The sequence below is a fragment of the Epinephelus lanceolatus genome, chromosome 7 (assembly GCF_041903045.1).
Source record: "Epinephelus lanceolatus isolate andai-2023 chromosome 7, ASM4190304v1, whole genome shotgun sequence".
In the NCBI taxonomy this organism is placed as follows: domain Eukaryota; kingdom Metazoa; phylum Chordata; class Actinopteri; order Perciformes; family Serranidae; genus Epinephelus; species Epinephelus lanceolatus.
The window spans coordinates 40310616-40333502 of NC_135740.1; the positions used below are offsets into that span (position 1 = coordinate 40310616).

General features: G+C 41.8%; 1 protein-coding gene across 1 annotated transcript in view; it reads left to right on the forward strand.

Annotated features, from left to right (window-relative positions):
* Nucleotides 1-22887, forward strand: part of afg2a (AAA ATPase AFG2A) — a 159688-nt gene that overhangs the window by 55331 nt on the left and 81470 nt on the right. Inside the window, exon 15 of the mRNA XM_033632820.2 lies at nucleotides 145-271. Within this exon, the coding sequence (XP_033488711.2) occupies nucleotides 145-271 (127 nt within the window). The remainder of the gene's footprint in view (nucleotides 1-144; nucleotides 272-22887) is intronic.

The following is a 22887-nucleotide window of genomic DNA, read 5'->3' on the forward strand; positions in this document are numbered from 1 at the left end:
TTTCTGACCAGTTTACATTTGTTTCTTTCCCTTTCCATCATCCATCCTTCCATTGTTGTCTCTCCACACATCAATCTCTTCTCTATTCCCCCCTTTTTTGATCTTGTCCACTCATCTATCTTCTGTTCTCATCCACCCCTTCAGCTCCACGGGCTCCGGCGGTGTAGGCAACCGGGTCCTGGCTCAGCTTCTGACAGAGATGGACGGCATCGAGCAGCTCCGAGACGTCACTGTGCTGGCCGCCACCAACCGGCCCGACATGATCGATAAGGTAAACAGACGCCGGCTCTCTGTCTTCATCTCTCCTTCCTCTTCTCTGGTCCCTGATTGATAAGGCTGAGGAGATGTTGTGTGTTTGTCTGTCTTGTCTCCTCCTTTCCCTCCCTGCCTCTGTGGTACATGATTGATAAGGTTAAAGGTCGCCCGCTCTGGTCTGTCCACCTCGACTCTTTGGATGTTGTCACTGGGTTGTTTTGGCATGGTGGAATTAGATGCTAGAGCGTTTGTACAGCTTGTGTGGTTTGGGTTTTCAGATGTAGTGTTTGGAATCATTGATTATATAGTTTAGTTTGATTGGCTAAATGGTTCCAAGTCATTTTCTGTCGTCTTCCAGGAGATCAAACAGTGGTTCATCATGACTGAAAAGGAAAAATACATAACTTTAAAACACTTAAGGTTTATTGGTATGTACGGCATCAGATTGTGTGCAAACTCCAGAAATTAGTTGTGTTTTGATCAAGAACATCAGCATCTGTTGCTGCCAACATTCACACTTCTCCGACAATTTATCCTGACCTTTCGTCATATAACGAATGTATCACATTTCAGGTTTGAGGTTTAATTAGGCTCAAACCAATGATCACCTACAACAGAGTTACGATTTCACTCATGACACAGTCGATTTAAAACACACAACAGGTGGGACTAAATCATTTGTCTATACTTTCTTTGTTCTTCCTCTCCATGACAACCCCCCCCCCCCCCCTCCATTTTCTATTTTTCTACCCTTTTATCTCCTTCTCTTCCTCTTCCCATCCACAAAAGCTTTCTTTGGTCTCTTATCCACCCATCTCCGTCCTAATGAAATTTCCTGAGTGCTGATCAAAGACGGAGTCTGTGGCTTGTCAAAAAGGACACAGGAAAGGAGGATGTCGCGGTGCTTCTTAAGCTCCTGCTCAGGCAGCCGTCTGTCTCTGTCTTTCTTCCAGTTTTTGTCTTTGGGTCTCCTCTTCAGCTTCCTTTTAAATGTACCTTAAAATCTCTTGTGCTGAATCATAATAATAACAGCACCTAAACCGATGGTGTGACTGCTTTTTAACATAAATTTTAGTTTTACCTAAAGAGCGATTCTTGGAGTTCACTTGGTGATAATTTTTGTTCATCACGACTATCAGTCATATAAATATTTTACCCACACCTTTTATAATAGACATTTGGATAACACAAGTTCTGGTAAGACCAAAGTCGCCGTTTCATGAGACTGCTGTCCATGTACCTGAAAAATGTTTGGGATGATGCTGTTACACTTACGTTTATAAGAAAACTCTAAGAAGTCTGTGTGCTCCTTGCCCTTGATCATCAAGAATTTTAAAGACGAAAGAGATTTGAATAATAACTTCTGTTCTCACATAGGGCTGCAACTTATTTTCATGATCTATTAATCTGCCAATTATTTTCATGATCGTTCGACTAATCGTCTAGTCTAGAAAATGTCAAAAAATGTGAAAAATGCTCATCACAAAACCCAAAGACTCTTGATTTATCATTATAAATGACAAAAAGCAGCAAATTCTCACATTTAAGAAGCTGGAACCATCAAATATTTGACAGTTTTGCTTAAAAAAATACTGAAATGATCAATCAGCTATCAAAATAATAACTTACTTAGCCATTTATACACCTGCATGCAGTGTTGATACATAAGAATTCTTGTGCAAAAAAGCACTCAGTCAAGTCAGAAATAAACAAATAATAAATAGTAAAAGATAAAGTACACAGAAAGAGGTATAAAAAGTATAATTAATACAAGAATAAAGTTTGTCTGTAAGAGCTCCGTGACATTGACACAGGGGAGCGTCATCCACAAGTCATAGTAAAGTACATTTTCTCATTGTGTATTTTGAGCTATTGATGAAGATTTTTCAATTACAATCTATTCATCTCCAGACATTTTCCACTCACATCATTTTATCCTTTTCTACTTCAATGGTATACATAATAATCACTACATGTCTCAACTAAGCTAGAGCACAAAGAGTCGTCACATCTGCACTTCTTTTATATAGACTGGTAACTGCACATTGCATATGTGTCAGCACTTTGAGATACTCCTTAGAGAAACCCTTCAAATACAAATTTTGGGTAACCCCCCTCCCCAAACACTCCACTCCCGCCCCTCTTCTAGCCCACTTGTGGAGAACTGATCCATCGCTGTGGTGGGGGAATGACAGCAACTTCCTCCACCTCTGCAACTGGTTGCCGTCTCATTTCAAACTCCATTAGCAGTGTGGCGGCTGAGAAGCAGCCTGAGAGTGTGTGTGCATTTGTGTGTATATCTGAGAAGGAGAGAGATGCTTAAAGAGGAGAAGACAGAGAGAAAGAAACTCTCATAACAGTAGGGAGGGGGTCAAGCCCCTGGGTGGACAGATGGGAAACCCCAGGCGTCCTTCCACAAGCCTCCCTCTCAGGAAGTGGTCTCCCAGGCAGCTGAGAAATCAGATTACCTCCCGCCTGCTTGCACCCCCTACTGTGTGTGTGTGTGTGTGTGTGTGTGTGTGTGTGTGTGTGTGTGTGTGCGCGCGCGCAAGTCATTTGAAGAGAAACCTGTGACATACATTGGGAACGGAAGCTGCCAAATGGACAGATAGGCGCCCCGCTTTCACCCCTCCACCCACTATGGTTTGAGCACCCTGCCTGCCTGCACCGCCCCCCTTTGCCACCACCGACACTCACTGTCAGTTCACACCGGAGATGGGCGGGCATTTCCATACCAATAGCAGGATATGATGGGACAAATGAAGATTAATGGGACGCTGGGGTGTCAATGAAGTAATTGTCAGCTCTTGGTGTAGCAGAGGAGGCTCCTGGGGGCCTCAGCTGTTTGATGGACAGAGTGGGAGGGATGGAGAAAAGAAAAGAGGGGAGAAAGTGGCGTTTACTTAAGTTTGAAAGGAGCAGGCCTGATGTCCATCTTTCAACCGCTGCTGCAAGACAGAGTGGATTTCCGCTTCTTGTCAAATTTAAACAGGGTTGTTTTGAGTAGGGAAACTGTTGCCTCATCTGATTCAGACTCTGCAGAACGTTGTAAATATAAACTTAAGTGGCCTGAGGTTGTATTAATACCTAAAGCTTAACTCTTATAACTAAAACTTCCTGTCCTTTTGCACAAAGTCTTCCAACTTCCTCCGGCCTTTGTATTACATCAGTGACAAACATGAGCAGGTACGCAGCAATATACAGACACAATGTGACTAATAACAGCTGAATCACATCCTAACAAACGGGTGACAAAAGATAACAAATGGATGGTTTTCACACAAGCACACAAAGTCCCACAACTTCCTCTGGCTTTGTTTCACAACATATAAATGGCACATTATTCACAACTGCAAACTAACCAGAATAATCTGTTCTCGTGCCAAACACTTGAACACATATCGCCCTCCTTATCATGTACAGCAGTGATGCTAAATCTACGGCACACGGGCCAAAACACAATAAACAATAAAAAATGAAGCAGCTCTAGAGCTGCCCCTTGAAAGTCAGAGATTTGAATCGTCAGTTGGACACCCTTCAGTCGACTGAGATTGCTTCAAGTTGAGCAGTTGGGGGTTCTTTTTTTTGTTTTGTTTTTTGCTAGTTAGTGTTCTTTTGGGGCCATTTCGGTCCCCACATATTGAACACTCTTGACTTTCATGCTACTCGACAACAGCAGACATGATGCAGCAGCACAGAGGAGTGGAAACTTTCCACTGCAAAACTCTGAGAATAAATTACCTTCTCTCCTTTGCTTGGAAGTGGTGAATTTACAGCTCACAGATACTCAATACGACACAGTCTCTGGCTTCTGTTTGATATCTAGTGTTGGACAAAAATGTTGCTGCAAAGTTCAGATCCATCGTTCGCACTGTTAGCTTGTTTGCTATATTACATGAATACCGCTGTCACACTGAATGTCCCGCTGAGCTCCACACAAACTTTAAATGGAAAAATTAAAGAAGAATCTGATTTGACTGACATAATTCTGAGACCGGTGCAGCCCTAGTTGATTGATACTGGGATTTTTTTTTGTACTTTGAAGGTGCCAGGGTGTGTAAAATAATATCAAAATGAAGCTTGTTTATATAGAAACAAAAACAAGTGTAAGGGGAGGATCTTCTAATAGCCCTGTGCCAGAATTCACTGTTCTTCAAATACTTGCATATCATTTGCGGTTCATTCAGAATGGACCCACGACCCACCTTTGGGCTGCAACCCACCAGTTGGGAACCACTGTTCTAGACCACCTATTAGTGTCTTCAAATCCTAGAAATGCCCCTGCGTACAACTGACCTGCATGGGGCTGCTGCAACTGGATTTGCCTCTTGGCTAAAACTAGTTAGGACAGCAAATGTCCAAAGCTTGAAACAGGCAATTCATTCATTATACATTTAAATATTATTGATGTTTGCTTATAAACCAGCCCCAAGCTTGCTGTCATTTTGCAAAGGTGGCCCCATGGCAAAGCATGTTATCTGTATCTTGGTTCATGCAGAAGTTAATCCCCTTGGTGAACAAAAAAAGTTTATGATATTTACATATTTTGTTCAGCAAGACAGTCTTCACAAATCAACACCACCTTTATCATTTTTGAAGAGTAAATGCAGTCGCCAGATGTAAAAAGCTATCGTTAGGCTATAAACAAAGTAAACTACTGTTGCATGACCTCGTCACCACCACAACGAGGCTGTAAAGCCATGTTTCATTGATGACATTATGAAGTCTCTTTTAGCCTTTTTTAAGACACCCAAAAACTTCAGAATTCACGAGTGAGGTATTTATTAAAAAATGTGAAAGTCTCTTAAGCTTGTGTTTACCATAGACCTAATTTCAGGCATCAAACTAAAAACCCATTCAACAAACAACCACTGACTTCAGGACACAAGAACCAGGAGTGCTGAAATGCTAACTCATTTCCAGGTTTAAGGACTCATTAATGCATCACTCTCTTGCGGAAAGTAATATAAATATAGAAGGTGCAGTGGCCAATGTAGTAAGATTATTCCGTTCAGCTACATGTAGAGTCTACATGATGACATGTCACCAAACAACCCCCCTCGCACCTCCTACTGCCCCCCTCCACCTTAAAAAAAACTTCTTACACTTCCTCTTTCCTTTGTATTGCGCCAATCACCCAAGCCCACCTCTGACCCGCCGCGACCGGGCTGTGGTGATTGATTAGCACCACCAGGAATATTTATCCAGCCTGTTCAGTAGGAAGAACCCCCTGTCACTGTGTTTGTTGAGCAGTTGCCCATCTTGTTGACTGCACAAACAAACATTCACACACTCAAGCGAGAGATCCCTTTTACCATTTGTAGTTAGTCTAAAGCCACATTTTGACTTTTGTGTTGTTGTTGTTTGTTGGTGTTGTTGGATTATTCATCAGGATAGATAATGTTGGTTTGTTGTTTCACTGAATAGCCTATTTGTTTACCCTGATGTGCGCCGGGCTTCATCCATGCTATCAGGAGGCAGGACTGCTTACAGTGGGGAAGATTGCAAGCAGATGGGTCTTTGTTTAGGACCAGAAGTTCCCAACTGGGCTCTTATCAGATCAAGGGGCGAAACCAAAACAGAGGCAATAGAGTTAGAGTTGAAAGGACAGTATGTCTTTCCTGATTCTCTATAGGAACAATTAACATAACTGCATTCCACAGGTGTCAATGGATGATGAGACGACAGGGATTTGACACTTATGATAACATAAATAACAGTCAATATGCATTTCCAATGAGGATATAGGATGGGAAAAGAATGGGATAGTTTGGATTTTTTGAAGTGGGGTTGTATCATGTACTTATCCATAGTGTATTACCTACAGCAGATGGCAGTCTGCATATCCCCAGTTTGGAGAAGCAGACATGAGTACCACCACGAAGCTTCGCAATCCACTGCATTGGACGGGGGCAGCAACAAAACATATTGTAGCCACCTAAAAAAAAGTTTCACCTTTAAAAAAAAATCAATATTGGTTTATGTGTATTTAGAATATTTTTACCACTTTACCTTGTCATCAGACAGCCCTTTCTGACAGGTAACTGGACTGAAAGTGAAACTTATATATGCTCTCTTTGAAGCCAGACTCCATCGACAAAAAAGGTACATATTCCCTTGCTGAACAGAGAAGCTGCTGGTTTACTACCACCTCAATGATTTAGTTGTTTGTATTATTGTATGACTTTGGTGTTGTAAAGCACTGGTTCCCAACTGGTCCAGCCGCAGGGTCCATATTTCTCCTTAGTCATTAGTTCAAGGTCCACACAGTTTGATGTATTCGGCGTCACACGTCTGTTTGGCCGCGTCATCAAGCTAGTTTGCTGCCTCTGTCAAGTCACTCTCCATTAGTCACTCACTCTACAGCAGGAAACGGGACTCCAAAATAAAAGCTCTGTGCTGAAAATTCACTGTACTTAATAATAAAGGGTGTTTTTTCAAGCTTGACATGATTGCAAGTTAGTTACGGTCCAGTCAGAATGGGCCTGCAACCCACTTTTGGACCGCGACCCACCAGTTGGGAACCATAGTTGTAGAGGGCTAGTTCAGATTCAACAAGGTCACACAAAACAAACAATGTAACTCATCGAGCAGTGGTAGACCAACAGCTCCTGTGTTCTGCAAGATAAAATAACTGATTTTGTCAGTGGAGGCTGGTTTTGAAGAGAGCGATAAAATTGCTTCCGTTCCCCGTTGGAAAGGGCTGTGGCAAAGTAAAGCAGTAAACGTTTTTTTAATACAGCATGCAGTTAATCTGATTTGATTGTTTTTTTAGGTGGCTAGCCTTGCCATGTCACAGAGTAAAGTCAAACAGAGCTGCTAGCTTGGCTGTAGACTTTTAGTCTCGTCACTGAATAAAAGCTTTAAACAATGTGTTAGCAAATTTTCATCAAAAACTGTAACTCAAGACCCCTTTGTGCAACTTTCGTTTTCAACCACCATTTTTCACTAACTTAGCAGACCCTTTCTCATCCACCAGGTTGTCAGATAAATTGCTTGAACTGAAATGCTCAAATATCCTCTTGGTGACCAGATTCTTCTCAGCTACTGATGTAGAGCTTTCATTATTTATTGGCCTCCACTGGCTGCCTGTGCACTTTAGAGTACATTTTAAGATCCTTTTATTTGTTTTTAAATCTTTAAATGGCCTCGCCCCGCCATACCTCTCTGAGCTTCTTCACCCCTACGCCCCTGCCCGGTGCCTCAGGTCAGCTGATCAGCTGCTCCTTAAGGTACCGAGGTCCAAGCGAACACTTAGAGGAGACCGTCCATTCGCCGTTGCTGCTCCAAAAATGTGGAACAATCAACCTCTGCACATCAGACAGGCCTCCTCACTGTCTGTTTTTAAAACCCACTTTTACTCACTGGCTTTTAACCCAGCATGAGACCTCGTTCTGTTTTTATTTGTTTGTTGCTGTTTTTATTGGGGTTTTTTTGTTTTTAACTGCTTTTTATTATCTCACTGTTTTGTTGTTTTATGACCTCCTATGTACAGCACTTTGTTTCAGCTGTGGTTGTTTTAAAGCGCTTTATAAATAAAGTTGAGTTGAGTTATATTTAATAAATATTGATTCTATCAAACTATAATTACGCTGACACATCATGTCCCGACCTGCATGAGCGCCCACTTAAAAACATCCTTGTTCCCAGTGTCATCTACCTAGACATTTCACTCAGTGTGTTGTGGGTGGTATTGTGCCAGGATGCTGTTTGAGTCACCTAACAGCTCCCCAGGTGTGTTACCATGGTGGAACAATGACAACAAATGGGTGGTTGCAGCGCCTTCCTTCCTGTGAATGCTGTCTGCCAGATAAAACACTGACGGTGGAGCTCTAATTATACGATGTTGAAATTGCAAAATTGTGTGTAAAACAGGTGACAGTTTAGATAATGATTGTGTCATAAATCAATCAAATATCTTTGCAGGTCTGTAATGTATCTCAACAATGTGAAACGATCATTTTATAGAACAAAAAGCATTTCACAGCTTTTTTTGTTACCTCATCTTAAGACATTGAGGCCTGTTAACCACCATATTTGAATATCTTGTCCTTTCTACCCACTCATGTTCTGTTATAGGCTTTCTCCCCTCTTCACATTCTCATGCTCCTCCCTCTTAAAATCAGCCCCTTGTACTGTAGTGTGGCTTCTGAACAGGAGATGGTGCCAAACTTGACATGGGTCAGTTCTGTTGACAATTATGATCAATACTGACAATTCCCAAAGATTAAAAGCTTGCCAGGATAAATACAAATACTTAGAGAATAATAGCTCAAACATGTCCCTGTGTTATTCAGTGAGTAAAGTGAGGAAACTCTGCAGTTAGGGCTTCAACCCTCACTGAGGACAAACTATATACTCAAAGGAATTCAGATAAAAGTGATGATTAAATGTCAGATGTAGCCAACTTTCTTTGTGGCTGGCAACAGCATGGAACATGTCACAGTAAATTGACTTTTACCACATAAAAACAGGCTGAAAGCTGACTTATGCCTTAAGGAACTGTCATATTATTTGATATTCTTTGATATTTGATTTACTTTTTGTACTTTTTACTGTAGCAGCTCCCTACTTTTATGTTGCATCTCTGTAATTTAGTAGTAAATTGGTTGTTCTATCCATTTTTGTCACTGTAATGTAGCTCTGCAGCTTGATGCACGGCACTGAAACATGAGGCCTTGTGAGATATTTTATGAGCCTTCATGGTCTTGTGGTCTTGTGTCCAGTCCACATGCTTCCAGTAACACACGCTAGCATTGTAATTGTGCAACATGTGACTATTTCATGGTTACTTTTTTATTATCCTAAGTCATGCTTGTTTTCGCAGAGTTCGTAGTCCCTTTTTAATCCAAAGACCCACAAAATTCACCATTTACATCTGTTAACTGGAGCCCTCCCTCCGTTATTTATAATTTCAGACACATGCCTGCATCTGGCTCTGTGTCGTCGTTCTAATAAGCAGGTCTATGTTGATAAAGTTGCATTAATTTATAAAGTCCTTCTGTGGCCTACTGGGCTTTAGCAGGAGTCATGCAAAGTAAATACCCGACATCAGGCCAGTTTGAGCAGCCTGAACATCTGCCAGTGTTTTCCTAGCCAGTCTGGACGCTGCTAATTGTAATCACAGTCGAATTCCACCAGACTGTAATTAGTGGGCCACTTGGTAAATATTCAGGCATTAGCTAAGTGTAGCTTTGATTTTTCCCTCCTCTCTCTTTCGTGCATTTAGACCTCACATCAGTGTGTGCCTGTGTGTGTGTGTGTGTGTGTGTGCGCTTGTGGCTTTCCATTCATGTATGCTGCCATGCTGGTGTCCCAGATCTTAATCAGTTGTGTTTTGAGAATGATTTATGCTTTTATCACCTGCCCGTTGAACCAGATCGGTGGGATTTCCCTCCTCACTGACTATTGAGAAAGTTACAAATACGTTATGAATCATATGAAAGAAAATGACATTGACTCTGTTACACTGTGTTGTGACTGGAAGTTGTTGTGTGTGATGTGTTAACTGAGGCTACAACTAATGACTCAAGGTAGGACTGGGCAATATTGAAATTCCCCTACTGACGATGATGCTTTAAGAATAATGATGGACTGGACTGGAGACACGTGTTGCAACACCTGTAAGTGGCCACAGAGTGTAGGCATTAAGCACTACTTTACACAAAGGCACAAATCAATAAATCCGATCAGTCAACTGGTAAGTTTATTTTTATTCAATGACACATTTAACCCCCATATACAGTCACGCCACAGTTGACAGTCACATTTATTATTATTAGTGTGTGTTATTGCCTTTGCGAACACCGTGATGATTGAGGGTTGATTGCTCAGTGTGGCGGAGGCTTTAGTCCGGCTGCTCTTAATCGATGGATTGAAGTTAAGACAACCTAATTGCCAGAAAAACTGTTGACCTCCCATGACAAAGTAAGCTCTTATATTACGTCATTTTAGAAACATTGATATGATAGGACTAAGCATTCAAATGTAATGGATTCATGGCGTTTCCATCGCTCATCTTACAAATCACTTTGTTGATTTTCTCTGGCTCTCGTTTTTCGTTTAGTTTAAAACCAAAGAATCGCTAAAAAGGCACATTTGTATTCTTTTTACTCAGGAGAGCCGACATCCTTCCTACTGGAGTTAGGGCCATATGGGTAATTACATACAGTGTTGATATATGCTAGCATGTTGTAACTTTATTTAATGCACTACAGCAATGCCGTGAAGCGTATAGAAAGCAAAAAAAAAAGAGAAAGATACTGAATATAGGGCAAAATTCATAACAGGGGCTGCATAATTGAATATCTTTTTGTTATGTTGTGTTCACACCAGGCACAAATAAAACAATTTGCGGGACTGAATTACATGTAAAGTCAATGTAAAGACGCGATTAGACGCAAATTCCCATTGGGCGGCACGATGTACGTGATGTGAATGATGCGAGAAGCACAATTTCACGTCATACGCTTAGTCATGAGAACTGAAAAATCTGAACTTCAGCGACCGATTAATGCGGTGTATGATGCCTTTTCATGTCTTTTGGGCATTCGCGTACACACAATTTTAGCCGGGTATGTTGTGAGTTATTCACGCGTATGAAGCGACTCAACACAAAATATTCTAGCGTTCAAACTTGCGTGATAGTGTACACACAACATTATTCTGGCCATGTGAGGACCATTATCATGGCCAAGTAATATCGTGTTGAATGATGATATTGTTGTATCGCCCAAGTCTATTTCAAAGTTGATTGTCGATAACGTTTCTCTTGTAATTATTTGATCTGTCAAATGTCAGAAAATGGTGAAATGCCTCACACAACTATCTACAACTTCAGGTGATGTCCTCAAATAACTTTTTTTAAACTGAGGAACAGTCCGTAACCCAAATGTGAGACAAAGCTGTTGAGGTAATCTGACTCTGAAAGTAAAGCAACCTAAAAATCTGTGTATCTAATGCACAGTGCGCTTTTGTTTGTGTGTGCTGGCTCATATGAATTCCTCTTAATTCCTCCCTCCATTAAGACTTTACATTAAGACTTAAGTGAAGAAAGCCTCTCGGGAACACTCAAAACATTTCAGTCTTTGTTATCTGGCCTCACACGAGGGCATCGGAGGATCCTCACAGTTTCTCCCTGTGAATACCTTTTGTTTTGCCTTTTCTTTTGGCACAAACCTCCACCTGTGCAGTGCCTCCACTCAACAGGAAACAACCCTTAGCTAAAAGAGCGGCTATAAGCCAGCCAGTCAAAACAGGCCATATTTTATTTTGTGTTGGACTGACGTTATCATCTCCCAAGCTTTGCTCTCTTCTCGTGACGAGCCAAGCATGATGGAATCTCTATTGGTGCTGTCTTAAAGGATTAGAGCTTATTCACTGTTTTTTCGTGACTGCACAGTTCTGAATAGGGCCCCGCTGCCACAGTACAGGGTGTCCTGCTGAAGCTGAGCTGAGCTGTTGATATTATCCACGCTGCAGGTATTAGACTCTCTCTGCTTAAATGCTGTGTTCTTTTTAGCTGTTTTCATCCCCGCGTTGAGTTCTCGATATCAAGCACCAGCTGCAGTTTGGGTTTTATTCTCTTTGCTTAAACACTGTTCTCTCACCGACCTGTTTTGAGAGTATTTAAAGTATTTCCTGCCCTGGTTGTGTTTCTAAGATGCGGTAATGAGAAGGCAGAGTGAGAGTTTTGGCTTGTGGCTTAGTGAAGCTACAGTGGCAAAAGAAAACAAAAAGTGTGTGTGTGTGTGTGTATCTTTGCAAGCAAGTAATGGGATACCACCTAGGGATGGATGAGCTCTGGGAAGCTGTGTGCGTGTGTTTGTGAGCATTGGGGGAGCAGGATCCCCAGGCAAGTATCAAACTTCAAGGACTGTATTAGTATCAGTTTACACATGTGTGCATCCAAGAATACCACTACAAAAAGCTTCCAATCCGACCAGACGCAGGAAAAAACCTGCAGGACCAGATCGACTCTGGTTATCGAAAAATATTTAACAACAATTGGATTTTCTTTATAGGAATTCATATCGTGATGTAATATATTACGCACATAAACACCTTCTGGAAGACAGAAGTAGAAGAAAATTTCATGATATGGAAAGAAGCCGCTTGTGTTTTTAGCTGATGGAGGTACACGCATGTTTTTTATCCTCTCTGTCCTCCCTATGCTGAAGACGTGCCGCTTATAAATCAAAAGACACTCTGCATTTCTGTCAGCTACTCCTCTGTTTTGGTGAGTTAGAGAGAGGAGGACGTGAGGATGGTGGAGGGAGGTGTGTGTGTGTGTGTGTGTGTTAGGGTGGCGGGGAGGGAGGGAGTGAGGGAGGGATAGGGAGGAAATGAGGGCTCTTTGTGCTCTGCTACCTGGCAGACATCTCCAGCATGTGTCGTCTTGCCTCTTGGCAAGCCGAGACCACCGGCGCCCTTGGAATGCTCTCAGTTCAGGAAATCTCGTTTATTCTCACAAATGCTACTCCTAACCCCCCTCCTGCAATGTTGCTGCACAGCTAGTATATTTTCCTCTTTTTTTTTAACATCTCAGAGTGTCTGTCTTTATTGCCCTGCCTTAATATGTAATTGTTTTGCATTTTCTTTCACCTCTTTGTATTTGTCTCTTCGTTAAATGACAAAGATTCTCCTTCACTCCTTATATTCCTTATCCTTTTAACATAAGTAGTTATCTTAAATAAATGTAGTCAGTGTTACAAATCAATAAGCATAAATGTTGAAACATTAAATTACATTTGCCATGATAGCAGATTTTATCACCCCTAATGGGCACAATTAGTGCACAGCAGTCCGTCATACATTTTGGCCACCATCCAGTCAGTTGCTTCCTCGCCTGCACATACTTTTTAAAATCTATGTATTCCAGTTTCAGTGTAGATGCTTAGTTATAAAGCAGCAACAGCAACAGCAACAATGTTTGGCACTTACATGGAGGTAGAGCGAAGAGTTTAATGGTGCCTGAAGAAGAATGATCGTACTGTCAACTCAAGTCGTTCCCAATAGAATTAAAGTAACTGAACATCTGATATGTTGCAGTGACACAGTAAGCTGTCATGTCTTTACAGCTACAGCCCGGTATTCTAACTCACACCTCTACACATAGAAATTCAATGAGATGCTTGGTTAACCTGAACATTGCCAGCCTACAGTGTGTGAAATTTTAGCAATCTTATAAGTTCAGTGCAGCTACACTGTGCAACATGGATCTAAATAACTTGGGTACAACATCAAGTTTGACGTAAGCAGACTGTACGATGACAGCGCCTACTGAACCACAGGCCAAGACCTACAATACCTTCCCATACTGAGTGCACAAGCATGCTCACGGGTTATAACTTCAACTGGGAAGCACAACATAGAGGGTCACATTATCAAAAAACTGTAGGTTGCTAGGTTGCTCACCTTGCAGCTGCAGCTCTGCCGCTATTTCCTTACATGCTTCGTCCTTCTTTACGTGATCATAGTGAAAGCTGGAGGACACATCATGCAGGCAAGGCTTCTGCTGCCACAACTCCACAAGGTTTTCCTCTTTGCTGGAATCCCACACATTTCTTTTAGCATGATTTGCCTCCATGGCGAGCTGCTGTCTGTTTGTTTGTTTGGGTTTAGCGCCAGTTTGTCATTTCATGCTGCATTTCTATTGGTTGGTTAGTAGACGTAGGTGGTAACAGCTGTCACACAGTGAGATGGTCATCCCAAATTTCTGGCACTGTCAGAATTTTATCCCAGGCTGTCTTTGATCGCAAGACCGTGACAACAGCCATCCTTGTACCTCTCTCACTGTGTGATGTAGAATCAACCTTTCAGAGCCACGGTCAAAGATATCGCCATGTTTCTTTCACGTTGGTCCGCTCTCGTCTGGGACAGCCCAAAATCGCACAGTGTATACGGGGCTTAGTGGAGCAATACGTACAGCTATGACAAGCGTGCGTGTATGTGGGCGGTTTAATTGTAGCTCATTTGGAACAGTTCATACCACTGTTCCTACAAATCAAGTTTACACACATAACGTAACTTCATTGTGTCTATGAAGTTTTTTCAACACATTATGTTCTTATTTTAACCCAAAACATGTTTTTTTTCCAAACTTAACCAAGTACTTTTGTTGCTTAAATCTAACCGCAACCATTTGACAACTTAAACACATGTTACAACGGGTTTCACCCAGGAGACACCTGTGTGTCATAGACACGCAAAAGGGTGTCTTTGGTGTTGGTATCACACTGAAGGGCGTGAGACAGTGTCAGTATTTGACACCCTGAGATAAGAACGCATTGAAATATTAGGCGGAGTTTATGAATAGTTTCCTCATGTTGAGAATATTACACGGCAGTGAGCCAAACATCTAGCTAAGAAGTATTAGACGATACCATGAATGTAGTAGGTTGAAATTATCATAGCATTAAGCAATACAGGCAAATGAATACAAGAAATTTCTGTTTAAAATAATTTTATTTACTTACCTGAGCTAAGCAAATGAAGCCGCATTCGAAACATCCGTTCTGAGGAAGAGTTGCAGTGCAGGCAGAGGTCAAGCTCATCTCATAGGCCAGACAATGAAAATGTAGTAACGCCGTTACGTTTTCATTTCCTGCCGATGTTGTGGATGCAGCACAGGCTGGTAAAGTTTTGCAGGCTGGCTTTAAAATGTTTATTTGCAAAGAAAAAAAGAAACCATCAGAAGAGTGATGAGAAAAAATAAGTGAATTCACTGTGACGCTCAAAGGCTATTGAACAATTTAATAGTAGGCTATTATTAGACTACAAATCAATCACATTATGAATAATGACTAACAGGATGAAAAGAAGGTGCCTTGTAATACTGTGGATCACTGTTACATGCTTTTTAATGGACTTAATGAACGGATGAAGTGCACAGAGTTGAATACAATGATGGCAGTTTTAAAAGCTTTTTACGCAGGGAAAATACATGTACATGTTACATGTATGCATTAGCATATAGGTTATGGAATATACATGGCCTTTATCAGGATCAATTATGAGATCATGGGCAGATTTCACATTCAGCAGATGGATTTATTGGTTTAGCTGTTGCCAAAATCACATATCTGCTCTCCTGAAATCCTGTGGTTGGTTCTTTTTCTTTCACAACACAAACGAACCGCACCTGAGTCCGTTTGGATGCGGACCGAGTCCCACCTTTTCAAGCAATCTCGTTTGGTTGTGTGGTCCACACCAGGGTTCGATTGACAGCTTTCACATCAGCCCAAACAAACCGTACTAACTACGCAAACAGACCTGAGTTTGCTTTAACCCAACCAGACAGGTTAGGTGTGAAAGCACCCTAATGTCAACATAGTAACTTTGACCATTCCATTTGTTTTATTTTCTCTTTTGCATGACATGTTTAGGTAATGATAGGATCTTAAAACACTTAAAAATGTATATGAATTTTGGGGCTTACCTGGAAGAGTGTGTACCCCATGTACTATGGCTGTGTCCTTACCTGAGCGGCCCAGATTCGATCTCTCTCGCCCCATTTCCTGTCACTCAAAGGCAAAAGTATATGAATTTCAACAGGAATATGCAAATGGAAAATATTGTATTTCTACACTTGGAGAAAAAAAGTGGCAGAGCGCAGCTCCATTGCACTTCGGCAGCACTACACCAATGCTAGCAGATACATTTAACGAAACAAATGTATGTATCACTGCTAATTCTAGCTCCAGATAGTATTAATTTACAGTGATGGTTAGTTGACACATGGCTAACCATCTAGACATGCTTATCTATCTATCACGCTGTCATAACTGTAACATGAACAGTGTTTCCGCAGTGTGCCTCATGAAAACAAGTGAAATAATTGCCACTGTAATAACTTTCCAGAATTGTAAAATCTTGTCTCTGTTTATTATAAACGCAGTGTGTGCAGTGTTTTGGCATCTGATAAGCCTTCAAACTCACGGATGTATTACTCAAGCTGGCCTCCCTGGATTGTATTTCATGTCTCAGTGGTACCTGAAACAACATGCCCCCCTCCTAAACACATGGACAAAATACAGAGCGGAAACACTGAGGTTTATGGAAATTGTCCAGATTTGGAGAAAAATGCTTCAGGAACTCAGCTGCCTTAATGTTGTTATAGAATATGCTGACATCAATATGATGCACATCTTTACTGCAGATATTAAATGTAAACATTGGTTTAACTTACTGATTCAAAGGTAAATATACTCTCTGTCCCACCTGAGGGGACATGAGACAGCCTGTTTGGCCTTTCTCTAGTCTGTGTAAAAGCCAGGGAGTAAGAAGGAGTCATCATTCACCACCATCAGGATACAGTCAGACCCACATACAGAATAGAAGCTGGTAGGGGGCCAACTCGGGGGGTGCAACAAATAATACCCCCTTTGTATGTTCCAAATATCCCCTGCTGAAGCTCCCTGAGCCCGGCTCTCTGCTCAGGGGATCCCAACACCACATTAAGAGCTGCTTACAAGTGGATAAGGTGTAAGTTTTGGGGGGATTTGAAATGGGAGTTGGAGGAGGGGGGGGTACGGTAATGTCGCAGAGGGAGCTACACTACAGAGTGTCTCCTTTTTTTTTGTCCTGTGATAAAAAGCAGGTTTGTGCGTCGTTTTTCTTCCGTGAGGTCCAGTGCCATGTTTGGAGAATGGCTAAACAAATGGGCTATTATTTGCTGCAGTAATTTCAGAGGTGCACTGGACAGGCCAGGGGAGTAACGGTATCCAAATGTATATCCTCTGCCGGCTTCAGTCGTCTTCATCGAGATTTAAGTTACCCATTGTAGCTGAAATGAAATCAATCCCACCAGGCCCTTCTGTGAGGAGGACCATTTGGCTGTCAGAGAAGGAGTTGTGTTTCCATGTAGCCGAGCTGGATGTATACATCAGTGCTGGTTAAGCATGTGGTTAAGTAGATTCCTTTGGATACTATGAGGCTTTCAGCTGCTTTTTGTGTCGAGGAAGAATAATTAACATTAGGATTAGGGCTTTAGTTGATGATTATTGACTTATCTCCTGATTATTTTTCCAGTGTATTCAGTTACAGAGTAATAAACAGTCATGATGATAATAAACTAAGGAGACATCTTTAAAGTGTTTTTTTTTTTTGACCAGCAGTCCGAAATCAAAAGATATTCAATTAGAATAGATATGAACAAGAAAAAGCAGCTGATAATCACATTCAAAATCAGTATTTTTTGTAACAGTTTCTTTTTGAAAACATTAACCAACTATCAGTATCATTGCTGTTCTTGTTAATGTTGTGTTGACCCGTCATAGCATGCCTCGCGTGTCTTTTAAAAGGAGATTTTACAACTATTATTACCCACTCCACATGTGCTGATGAAGCTTTAGATGGCAACTTTGCATGTTGGTCACCCCAAGTATGAGCTTTGTGACAGTAGGGCTGCAATATTTTTATGCTGTATCATGATACACAATATAATAATATAATAATAATAACTTTATTTGTATAACACTTTTCAATAAAAATAACAAAGTGCTTTACAGCATAAAATATCAGCACACACTCAATATCAACACGAAATACATGCAAATTACAACTTAAACATTACTTCATAAAAGCCTTCCTGTAAAAGTGTGTCTCGAGGAGCGATGTAAAACGAGGAACAGACTCTGAAAACCTGATTTCCTCAGGCAAATCGTTCCAGAGTCTAGGGCCTCTGATTGCAAAGGCCCTGTCGCCTTTTGTTTTCAGCCTAGACCTTGGAACAGCTAGCAGGGCCTTACCAGCGGATCTCAGACTGTGAGCTGGTTTGTGTGATGTGGTCACATTTTTTAGACCTGTTTAAAAGCCGAGCTGCAGCATTTTGTACTAACTGTAGATGGTGAAGTGATTTCTGGCTGAGACAGGTATATAAGCTATTACAATAGTCGAGGCGTGAAGAAATAAAAGCATGGATGAGTTTCTCCAGATCTGTGGCTGAGATAAAAGACCTGACGTTGGCTATGTTTCTCAAATGATAAAAACATGTCTGGACCACTTTTTTTACATGAAGTTCAAAGTTCAAGTCCTGGTCAAAAATGACGCAGAGGTTTCTGGCTGAGGGTTTTACAAGAGGTATTAAATCGCCAAGGCTTTCCAAAATTAGTTTTCTTGTTGTGGATGGACCTATAACAGTGACATCGGATTTTGACTGATTGAGTTGGAGAAAACTGTGTGACATCCAGTATTTTATATCTGTGATACAGTTGTGGAGGGCTGCTATATTAGACTGATCACTGGGATTAATTGGGATGTACAACTGTGTGTCGTCTGCATAACAATGAAAATGAACGTTGTATTTACGGATGATGTCACCTAGAGGGAGCATGTAAATGGTAAAGATAATAGGGCCCAGGATCAACCCCTGGGGGACACCATAGGAGACATTAATGGGGGAAGAAACAGAGCCAGCTATAGATACCGAAGAGTATCTGTTAAAAAGGTAAGACCTGAACCAGTTCAGGGCCACGTCAGTGATTCCTGCCCACTTCTCTAACCTGTCAATTAAAATGTCATGGTCTACTGTGTCAAATGCGGCACTAAGGTCCAAGAGAACTAGAATGGAACGCTCGCCGGGATCTTGAGTCAATAGGAGATCATTGCAAACTTTAAGGAAAGCTGATTCTGTGCAATGAAGTGATTGAAACCCGGACTGGAATTTTTCGAATAAGTTATTGACTGATAGATGATTTATTAATTGTCTGAATACAGTTTTTTCTAGGATCTTTGATAAAAAGGGAGCTTTGAGACTGGTCTGTAGTTGTTCAGAATGGATGGGTCTAGATTGGGTTTTTTGAGCAGAGGTTCAATTAGAGCAGATTTAAAATAAGCAGGAACCACACCTGAGGTCAGATGTATATATCTCAATGTTTTGTAGTATCCTCCAAACTACTGTAGAGTACCTAAATACTAAACTAAATGAATTACTGTGACAATAAAGTGTGTTAGTAATAAATATAAACAAAGTACTGTTATAAGAAAGTTAAATAAAACACTTGTGATAAAGTCAAATAAAGTACTGTAGCTTAATGGTCACTATCTGGAGCCATCAGATACAAAAACATACGCCTGCTCACACACTATTCCCCAGTAGAGTGGCCTGGATGGGCGGGGCAGTGTGCGTGACATGTCATATTTGTGCTGGTTTAATAAACTGATGTGACTATTTCTACTTAATGTTTACAATATAGTGATTTTGTATATCCCCTGTAAAACAAGCTGCGATACATTGAGTGTAACTGATGTATTGCCCACACCTATGTGGCAACCCTTATATTGCAAAGATGTTAAGTGACTGCTGGTTCAGGAAATTATGACCACTTAACTGTATGAGGTCAGTGCCAGTTACCGTACCTGACATCATAAAGCCATGTAGGTGCTTCTTTACTTTGATTTAGACTCATGAATTGGAACCTGGAACTGCAGACTAACAGTTTCTGGCACTGGATTCAATCCTGTTAAATCCTTTTGGCTTGTGTCTTTACTACCCCATCGCCTTTGCTTCCGTCCTTCCAAAAATGCAGCATTAAGAAATGAGTGCACCGGCCCGTCTCCTTTTGAAAACTGAAATGATTTAGTTGATGATTTTAAAGCAAATATTTTTAAGTAACAGCACGACCCCTGAGGTCAGGTAGAGACACAACAAAGTGAGACAGAAACATGTCTGCAGTCTTTGAGGCTCTGCCGCCCCGCTGCAAGGACTTGGCAGATGCATCGGAAAGAGGATGACGGGGCAGTGTCACTTCATTTCCTCTTTCACAGGCTCCGCTTGATGAATGACCGTGTGAAAGGCGGCTGTTTCATAGGTTTGGGATTGCACCTCTGTGTGTTCGTGTGTGTGTGTGTGTTGGTGTTGCAGCAAAAGGGCACCAGCGCTTCTTTTTTTTTTCCCCTGCATGTCATCTCTGAAGTCAGAGTAATTTATGGCTGTCAGGAAGTCCCCAGAAGCGCTCTCATGCCCAAAAAAACCTTGACTTGGGTCGGATGGGGGATGGAGGGGGTTGGGAGAGTGTCACACCCATGAAATGCTCTCATGTATTTCTTGTGTCAAAGGGCCACGGGGAGGTCCCATCCTAAATCCTGTTGCCTGAGAAATGAAAGAATTTCAGAGGCTGCCTGGTCCACTGTCCTCCGGGCCAGACCCCAGAACTAATCTCTTTCATCTCCTCTTCTTGCTGGCAGCGGGAGGGGGGAGATGGGCGGGTTGGGATGAGGGGATGCTACGGTCTCTTCCTCCTCCTCCTCCTCCTCTTCCTCCTCCTCTGGGATCTTTGCTTCTGTCGAGCAGATCGCCTCAGGGAGATGTGACTGAGCCCTCCTCTTCTATTGCCCTTCCCTCTTTGCTGTGTAACTGCGCTGATCCCTCCACGCTCCTTCCCCACCTCCCTCCACTAAGCCTTCCCCTTTGCTCCCTCCCTCCTTCCCCTCCTCTCCCTCCCTGGGCCTCTGAGCTGGACTGCCTTCCCTTTGGCTTTCCCCTCTTCCTTCCTTCCTCAGTTCCTCCACTAATAGCTCCCTTGTTCCTGACTAGTCAGGGCTGCCAGTTGAGCGGTCACTCGTGGAAGATTCATTCGCGGCACGGTAATTGTAAACAGACAGAGAGAGCAAGAGAGGGACGTCGAGCATTAAACCTACTGGTCACAGACAGAAAGCAGAATTCAGGAACTCTTAACTCTGTCTCTTTTTTTGACTCCATCTTCACCATCTCCCTCCTCCTCTTCCTCTTTCTCCCATATCACCATCATTGTTATTGCTTAAATCTTTCCTCCTTCTCCACCTCCCTTACCTTCTGCCCTCATAATTCAGGCACTATTTAGATCCACGGGCGATCTGTGTCTTGTTTCACCGCTAAATGTTGCATGCGATTATGTTACGCCCTCAAACGCTTAATAGAGCCCAGCTACACGCTTGCTATATTGTTTTGCTTTCCAGAAATGGAGTCACATGTTTGTTGCGTTCTGCATCTATTCCAACTCCAGAGGGATACATGCACACAATCACACAGTAAAACAAATACAGATTTCCTCAGCCACTACTGAAACTCACTGACAGTGAATAGAGACCCTTTGAGTTGTTGTTTGTGGACAAATAAGTGAACTGAAGACTGAATGCTGTCAAAACAGTGCGTTTAGCAATTTTGTCAGACTTGTATCACGGCAGCAGATGCACTTCCTAAAGAAATTTCCAGTAAACTTGTAGTAAGTGTAAAGTAATGAGCAATTACTGAGTCAACAGGTGACAGTATTTTAAATTACTCTAGACTAGTGGTTCCCAACTGGTCCAGCCTTGGGGTCCAGATTTCTCCTTAGTCATTAGTTCGAGGTCCCACAGTTTAATACATTCAGCGTCATACTTGCATTTGGCCATGTCGTTGGGCTAGTTTGCTGAAGTCCACAGTGGCTAGGTAATACTATCTGAGTGGGTTTAACTGAAGTCCACAGTGCTAACATTAGCTGAGATGCTAGCAGAGATGGCCTTGAGGAGTGTGAGGGCAATAGTTGCCCCAGGAATGAGTCCTGAAACCCGGAGATTAGTAAGCATTTCTGCACTCCTGGTTCCCTCGTCTTAAAGTCAACAGGTTTTTGAATGGATTTTTGGTATGATGCCTCAAGTAAGACATACACATTTTGTTCTACATCATAAAATGTGTCATTAAACACCCCACTCATCAATATTAAAGCAATTTTGATAGCCCCAGTTTGCTGTTGACGTTGAATTCATGCGGCCATGGTGTAGTTTTTTTTTATAGCTTAACATAACCTTTTTACCTCTGGTGGTTGCATTTAGACTTCAAAAATCATAAACTGGTGGTCATTTGCTGAACACAGCATGTAACAAGTTTGCCACAGCCCTTACTTTCTGCAGTGAATCCAATGGTAAAATCTCATAGGCTAATTGATGAGGGAACAAGGGTGACACCAACGTCTGCACTCTATAAGGTGCAGTGGGACCATTGCCAGATATACTAGACAATTCCTGCATAGTATAATGCCGGGTTCAGACTACACGGCATTTTCGTCTGTTTCGACAGTCACTATATCAGATTAAGCGATTGTGGAGTCAAAAAATCGTGCTGTGACTTGGCCGACAGACATGACAGACTTCACGATGGTCCACGACCAATCATCGCTGGTTGTCTGTCATTATGTGCATGATGTCATCGGATTATTCTCATCCTATCATTTCAGTCACTGTGGCTGTTCATGTGCCAGCTGAAATGTTATTGTAGTACTGTAAAAAGAGCCACCAGATGGCAAGAGCTCCATTTGAAGTACTGAATGCAAACTTATATTAGTCACTGAATCCTCCACAACAACTTCCTGCAAAGGTTTCACAATAAAATTGTTTTTAAAAAATGAAGGGCTTTTAATTTTAAACGGATACAGGAACTGTTGAGTTTGAAACGGGAAATGGCAAACGGGAGCAGATTAAAGGTAAAAACAGAAAAATACAGAGGGAACAAGAAATAAAGGCCTGTTTCTAATATAGTCTGTTTCAGATGAAGCTGGTACCCTTTGCAGTTATGCCCATAAAAGCCCCGCCACTATTAGTAAATTTTATTCCTTTATATCCTCCATTATGAAGGAATTACATTGTTTGCTAGCTTGATGCTAAGTGCCTTTGCTG